Source organism: Anneissia japonica, unplaced genomic scaffold, assembly GCF_011630105.1.
Source record: "Anneissia japonica isolate Jap-2015-1 unplaced genomic scaffold, ASM1163010v1 scaffold211_len1577895_cov191, whole genome shotgun sequence".
NCBI classification, from domain to species: Eukaryota; Metazoa; Echinodermata; class Crinoidea; order Comatulida; family Comatulidae; genus Anneissia; species Anneissia japonica.
Window position 1 is genome coordinate 606,616 of NW_022711099.1, and position 8,092 is coordinate 614,707.

An 8,092-nucleotide genomic window follows, 5' to 3' on the forward strand; every position below is an offset into this window, starting at 1 on the left:
ATCCCCCCCCCCCCCCCGTTTGAAACATTCTGGATCCACACTTTATCACACTGCACAATAATTTCTCACAAGGACTACAGTGTGCAGCAAAGACATTCAAATAAAGTGCAAAGATGTCCTTCAGAAAAATAATGACATGGTAACCATAACATCCACAATGATTGCCTCCTCAACTTCCCCATTCAACAATGTACATGATTGCCACCTTTCCCCACTCATTCAACACCGTGCGGAGCACGAGTATATGCTAGTATAAATAATTTTTGAACGTTGAAGAGAAGGAATCTGCGAGTGTTAAAAAATAGGTGCCTCAAAACTGGGATTTGCACCTGTGACCTTCTGCTGTCTATGCTGACGCCTTAACCAACTAAGTCATTGAGGCTTTGTTGGAAATTCAAATCTGATTAAAGCATCATCACACTCATGCACATGCGTAGTTGGATAAGTCCTTGATGCATGACAAATAACAGAGATCAATGTGATATGCCCTCTTCTTAAGCATTTGGCAACAAAGACACACACACATACACACACATATATGTGTATATATATATATATTTACATATGTATATTATATATACATATATATATGTATATATATATATTTATACGACTATATACTAATAAATAATAATAATAATAATGATAATACTAATAAAATATTGTATACTAATGTTAAAAAGGGGAATTCTGGGAGTGGAACCAACTGCACCATATTTCTCATTGCACAACAGATAACATACCAATACACCTTTATTTTAAGCATTTCAACGACTAATGACCTTTTACATAAATTATGGTACAGAAACAAACTCAAAGCCGCCATGCGTGAATGCTATAATTATATTATTTGTATATTTTATCCTCTTAGATTATATTGTATACAGACGCATTAATTAACTGGGGCACTGGGGCTAGTTGGATATTTGAAATTAATTGGAGACAATTGATTTCACAAAGATTGGGCGATTTCAAAATGCGTCAAAGTTTGGCACATCCAAGATAATCTGCGGTTCTTACCTGCACAACTAATCACAGCACAACGTGTGGTTATGGCATTATCAGATTGCCTCCAAAATGTAGACCCAGTTGTTGATGGTGACAAAGTTGCACAGAAGTACCTATACATCCCACCAAAGCAGCTCACAAGTGAAAGGTCTAATGACGTGGTTATATCGTTGAAAGTCGAAGCGACTCCGTCACGAATGTCTAATGCACTCTGACTGGACGTCAACTGAGCATTACTAGTCGCGGCCGAGTTTGATCCTGCTGGATTGTCAGAAAGAAAGATCTCCACTTTGTATCTGTCATCACCAGCACGGTTGACTACTGAAGCAGAGCCATCCTCTGGAGTAAACGTCAAATCAAACTGGATGTCCTGTGTTCGTTTGTCGATGACGATGCTATCAGTAGGAATATCAATGTTGATTTCATCAACATTGAGGGCAGTTATTGCTGACAAAAGTAAAATATATACAATTAAAGTAAATATGTGGGAGATAATGAAAATAGATAGGCAACTGCAATTTATTTTTCAATTTTTCGGCCAAATAAATGATATACATATTAATACTTACATGTGCATACTATTGGAACGCATGCTTGATTCATGGAAGCTGGAGATGCACACCAGGTGTTTGCGCAATGATCTGATGGACCAAAGACCACACACAGATGAGACAGACCAGATGAACAGGCTACATTTTTAGCATCAATGTTAAACACAATTTCGTAAAATCTAACCATAGTATTATCTTCTAAATCGACAGTGTACTTGTCGGTTGGTATTACGCCAGTTGTGTAAGCTACGGGATTACTTCCTGCACTATCTGTAGCTAGGAATGAAACCACCTTATATCTGTCATCTCCACTACAAGAATTCACCACTTGTGATGTACCGGAGCCCGCAACAACATACAGGCAAAGTAAAAACAAATTGTCTTTTCCTTCAACCACGTGGGACGAACGTGGGAAATCAATCTTCAATTTCAGTGACAGATCAACGGATGCTATGCCAAAAAAAAAATATAAATGTAGTTAAGAATGTAACACCCTACTTTATTTGTCAAATTTGCAAACTTGTTTTTAATTTGGTTACTTGAAATACACAAAATTTAAGTATATCTATACTTAAATTTAAGTAAATCTATACTTAAACATAGGCTTTGAAGAGGGACATATGGTATAAACACACTTTAGCATACATGTTATTTTTGTTAAATAACAACGATTATTAAGCAATGTTTTGATATTAAGATACTCACATTTACATATAAATTGCGTGCATGCAATGCGTCTTGCCGAATTAGCTTGATCCCATGTTTTACGTCCCTCAGTAGAAGGCCCAAGATCAATGCATATATATTGCAGTTGGTCATCAAAACAATCTACGTTTGTCAGATCAATTTCAGCCTGGATGTTTTCGAATGTTTGCTGGACGTTATCTTGAATATTAAGTCGTCTTTGTGCGATTGTCAATTCTGAAAGAGCACTACTGGTTGGATTGGTTCCCTGAGGATCCCTCGATAGGAAGACAATGATATCATAGCGATCATCACCAGCACTATTGACAACATCAGCAGAATCTTCAGATGGTGTAAATGTTACATCCAATTGGACGCGTCGAGAACCACCGTCTGACAGCACGGTATCTTGTGGTGTTCCAATGACAACCTTGTCTACATTTAGTTCGACCAAAACACCTGTAAGTTAAATGACAACTGCTTGTGTCAGTAATTAAATATATATACATACAGTAATATATGGCAATGGAGTACCTTTTATTCTGAACATGTTGTGTAAACGAATACTCACGTTCAACGACTACACTGAATTCGCATTCTGCGGCGTTTCCACTTACATCAGTGGCTGTACACACAACACGGGTAACACCAACAGAGAAGATTGAAGGAGAAGTTACTAAAGAACCACCAGAATTACAAATGATGGCAATGCTTCTGCCAGAGTTGTCTTGAACGGACGGCAGCGTGAATGTAACCGTTGCTTCGTTAGAACCACGTGCTTTAACGGTAATGTCTGACTGACAATTTGACAGCACTGGATCTTCATTATCTATTAAAATATATTGATTAAAAATATAACTACACATAGAATGTAAAATGGAAGATGTCATCAAAAACGTTTACCACGATTACACTGTAAAACGAAGGAATACAGAACATGTCCTCATACCTACAACAGTTACAGTAAATATAACCGAGTCTGTATTTCCATTGTCGTCGGTTGCTCTGCACGCAACTGTAGTCTGACCGATTGGGAAAGCAGTTTCTGACTTTGGTTCACATACAATTGTTGGTTCTTTACCGGAATTGTCGGTAGCTTCTGGATTTGGAAATGTTACTATAGCAGTTGGTGAATTTGGATCCGTGCCTACAATGATGTTATCAGGCTGTTGGATGTTGGGTTTCTGATTATCTAATCGTAAGAACAATGGATGAAGTTAAAAGTTATGCAGCTGTGTTGGATTTGAGAATACTTGTCTACTTTATCATAATATACACCGGAAATGTATAATGATGATGAATATACATACGATCTTCGCCGAACGCCTATTTGTGTAAAGTTATACTGTAACAAAATGTATATAATTTACCTACAACGGTTACAGTAAATGTAACCGAGTCTGTATTTCCACTGTCGTCGGTTGCTTTGCACTCAACTGTATTCTGGCCGATTGGAAAAGCAGTTTCTGACTTTGGTTCACATACAATTGTCGGTTCTTTACCGGAATTGTCGGTAGCTTCTGGATTTGGGAATGTTACTAGAGCAGTTGGTAAATCTGGGTCCGTGCTTACAATGATGTTATCAGGTTGTTGGATATTGGGTTTCTGATTATCTAATTGTAAGATCAATGGATGAAGTTAAAAGTTATGCAGCTGTGTCGGATTTTAGAATACTTGTCTACTTAGTTTATCATAATATACACCGGAAATGTATATTGATGATGAATATACATAGAATCTCTGACGAACGCCTATTTGTGTAAAGTTATACTTTGACATAATGTATATAATTTACCTACAACGGTTACACTAAATGTAACCGAGTCTGTATTTCCACTGTCGTCAGTAGCTTTACACTCAACTGTATTCTGGCCGATTGGAAAAGCAGTTTCTGACTTTGGTTCACATACAATTGTCGGTTCTTTACCGGAATTGTCGGTAGCTTCTGGATTTGGGAATGTTACTAGAGCAGTTGGTAAATCTGGGTCCGTGTTTACAATGATGTTATCAGGTTGTTGGATATTGGGTTTCTCATTATCTAATTGTAAGATATATGGATGAAGTTAAAAGTTATGCAGCTGTGTTGGATTTGAGAATACTTGTCTACTTTATCATAATATACACCGGAAATGTATAATGATGATGAATATACATACAATCTTCGCCGAACGCCTATTTGTGTAAAGTTATACTTTGACATAATGTATATAATTTACCTACAACGGTTACAGTAAATGTAACCGAGTCTGTATTTCCACTGTCGTCGGTTGCTTTGCACTCAACTGTAGTCTGACCGATTGGGAAAGCAGTTTCTGACTTTGGTTCACATACAATTGTTGGTTCTTTACCGGAATTGTCGGTAGCTTCTGGATTTGGGAATGTTACTATAGCAGTTGGTGAATTTGGGTCCGTGCCTACAATGATGTTATCAGGCTGTTGGATGTTGGGTTTCTGATTATCTAATTGTAAGATCAATGGATGAAGTTAAAAGTTATGCAGCTGTGTCGGATTTTAGAATACTTGTCTACTTAGTTTATCATAATATACACCGGAAATGTATATTGATGATGAATATACATACAATCTTCACCGAACGCCTATTTGTGTAAAGTTATACTGTAACAAAATGTATATAATTTACCTACAACGGTTACAGTAAATGTAACCGAGTCTGTATTTCCACTGTCGTCAGTAGCTTTGCACTCAACTGTATTCTGGTCTCTTATACACATCTAGATGTGTATAAGAGACAGGGAATTGTCGGACATACAATTGTCGGTTCTTTACCGGAATTGTCGGTAGCTTCTGGATTTGGGAATGTTACTAGAGCAGTTGGTAAATCTGGGTCCGTGTTTACAATGATGTTATCAGGTTGTTGGATATTGGGTTTCTGATTATCTAATTGTAAGATCAATGGATGAAGTTAAAAGTTATGCAGCTGTGTCGGATTTTAGAATACTTGTCTAGTTTATCATAATATACACCGGAAATGTATATTGATGATGAATATACATACAATCTCCGACGAACGCCTATTTGTGTAAAGTTATACTTTGACAAAATGTATATAATTTACCTACAACGGTTACAGTAAATGTAACCGAGTCTGTATTTCCACTGTCGTCGGTTGCTTTGCACTCAACTGTAGTCTGGCCAATCGGGAAAGCAGTTCCAGATTTTGGTTCACATACAACTGTCGGTTCTTTACCGGAATTGTCGGTAGCTTCTGGATTTGGGAATGTTACTACAGCAGTTGGTGAATCTGGATCCGTACTTACAATGATGTTATCTGGTTTTTGAATGTTGGGTTTCTCATTATCTAAAATAAAGTCATTAATTAAAAGTTTAGAATGCTTTTGAATTTTTTTTTTAAATGAGATAATATATAGGTTAGGTAATGATGTTCTATTTACTTTATAAAACTATTTTTAAAAGTTATTGATTTCTTTGTTTTCAAGAATGCCGTTGGTTTAGAGAATAATGTTTATTACCCTTTACGTTGATGACAAATGTACAGACTTCCGAATTGTCACTGGTATCTGTAGCTGTGCAAGTGACCGATGTGGAACCAATCTTTACTTTCATTGGTGACTCGTATGTGCAATCAATTTGCACGTCTTTTTTCGAATTGTCTGTTGCAGTTGGCGTGAACTCCACAGACGCAACACTGCTTCCAAAATCGGTATTAGTTTCAACATCACCAGAACAGGTAAGCTGTGGCCCCTCATCATCTATATGATATTTACAATGATAATAATTCATTGATTGTCAATTATTCATATCCAATTATGAATACCTATGAAAAATGTTGAAAAATTAAAATGATTAAAATATGGAAACATTAAAAATGTGAACTAAACCAACAAGATACTATTGTGTATTCTGATGAAGGAATTACCTGTAACTCGGATCATAAACGAACAAACTTCTTCGTTGTCACTTCTGTCTCTTGCAATGCACGTGACTAAGGTCTCACCCATGCCACAGTCTAATACTTCCGGATGGTCACATGTGATAATGATATCAGCATTTCCAGCATTGTCAGTTGCAGTTGGAAGCTCGAAAGAAACTTTTGCCGTACTTTTACCAGGATCGGTTGTGGTTGATATATCAAGTGAACAGGTAATCTTTGGTTTTTCAGCATCTGGTGAATTATAAACAGAAGATCGGATTCATATTATGTGCGTACAAGTCTACCTAACTAGCTGATATTTATTTAAATAAAATAAAGTAATTAGCTTCATTAACAAATATTTTACAAGGAAGGGAGTCAAACCTGAACATTCTGTAAGTAATCAATGGAGTGTTTGTTTGTTGAGGAAAGTTAATGGCATGATGTTGTTCATGATAAAATCCAGGATTATCAGGTCAGCATTTTACCTGGGCAGGTTCTACTGCAATAATATTATAATTATTATTATAATATATTAGTTTAATAAATTGAATATATGAAAAGTTTTTTTAAGAACGTAGTACTACTTACCTTGAATGGTTACAGTAAATGTGATCTGCTCTGTATTTCCGGAATCATCAGTTGCAGTACATGTAACCTCGGTACTACCAATTGGGAAGGAGGATCCAGACGGAGGTTGACATACTGCAGTTGGGTTTGTACCGGAATTGTCTGTTGCAGTTGGTGTTCGAAAGGTCACGATTGCTGTGTTTCTCCCTGGATCAGTATTTTGAAGTATGTCAGATATTGGATCTATCTGTGGTTTTTCATTATCTACGGTATTGAAAGAAGATAAAAATTTAATCATCCAAAAATATATACTGTTATGCTATTTATAAGATATTTCTACTTCAGACGTATTTTGTGAAGTAAGTAAGTAACTTTATTGCTTCTCTTTTATAACAGAGGCATAACCGTAAAGATGTGCAACAATAACAAAATCAGTAAAAACTTAATTACTGTGATAAAATATAGTAAGAAAATACTGCGGTAGAACGAAATATATATAAAAAAGGGTTTACAAAAATAGTAATAGAGATAAAAATAAATACTAATACTAAAAATATAAGTAAGTAGGTTAATACATACACTTATCTGTATATATATATATATATACATATATATATATACACACACACATGCATACATATACATACATACATACACACACAATACATACATGCATAGACACACACACATACACACGCCCCTCACACACATATTCACACATACATACATACATATAAACATACATACACAAACACATACATATACATAATTATATACATATAACAGAGTAAATATTGTAAATTTAATTCAATAACATTAAAACCAGACATATTAGTCTTGCAATAGAAAAGTATTATATATATCATTTCGTTCTTTCCAAGCCATCATTAAAAGTAATTTACAATGATTATCAAAAACTTTACTCGCAATAGTATAATTAATAGGGTTTATACAATTTGTCATACATTGTCAAAATATTTATTGTTATTACCTTCAACAGTTACAGTAAACGTAACCGAGTCTGTATTTCCACTGTCGTCTGTTGCTTTGCACTCAACTGTAGTCTGGCCGATCGGGAAAGCAGTTCCAGATTTTGGTTCACATACAACTGTCGGTTCTTTACCGGAATTGTCTGTAGCTTCTGGATTTGGGAATGTTACTACAGCAGTTGGTGAATCTGGATCCGTACTTACAATGATGTTATCAGGTTGTTGGATGTTGGGTTTCTCATTATCTAATTTGTTGAAAAAACGAAGGATATTTATAGTTATTCAGCATTAACAGTAACAATCTACATATTTGATAGGCCTATCTTCTATTTACTTTATAAAACTATTTTTAAAAGTTATTGATTTCTTTGTTTTCAAGAATGCCGTTGGTTTAGAGA

General features: G+C 35.5%; 1 protein-coding gene across 6 annotated transcripts in view; it reads right to left on the reverse strand.

Moving 5' to 3' along the window:
* The window catches only part of LOC117107301 (serine-rich adhesin for platelets-like), a 22,473-nt gene that overhangs the window by 8,513 nt on the left and 5,868 nt on the right, over positions 1-8,092 (reverse strand). The window contains exons 7-19 of one of the 6 annotated variants that reach the window (XM_033248938.1): positions 7,697-7,939; positions 6,727-6,969; positions 6,142-6,387; positions 5,735-5,974; positions 5,320-5,562; positions 4,460-4,702; positions 4,039-4,281; positions 3,614-3,856; positions 3,193-3,435; positions 2,815-3,072; positions 2,265-2,702; positions 1,578-2,009; positions 1,021-1,455 (exon numbers count right to left, since the gene is read on the reverse strand). In XM_033248938.1, the coding sequence (XP_033104829.1) occupies positions 1,021-1,455; positions 1,578-2,009; positions 2,265-2,702; positions 2,815-3,072; positions 3,193-3,435; positions 3,614-3,856; positions 4,039-4,281; positions 4,460-4,702; positions 5,320-5,562; positions 5,735-5,974; positions 6,142-6,387; positions 6,727-6,969; positions 7,697-7,939 (3,750 nt within the window). The remainder of the gene's footprint in view (positions 1-1,020; positions 1,456-1,577; positions 2,010-2,264; positions 2,703-2,814; positions 3,073-3,192; positions 3,436-3,613; positions 3,857-4,038; positions 4,282-4,459; positions 4,703-5,319; positions 5,563-5,734; positions 5,975-6,141; positions 6,388-6,726; positions 6,970-7,696; positions 7,940-8,092) is intronic. The other 5 variants (XM_033248941.1, XM_033248939.1, XM_033248940.1 and 2 more) reach the window with 5 other exon arrangements.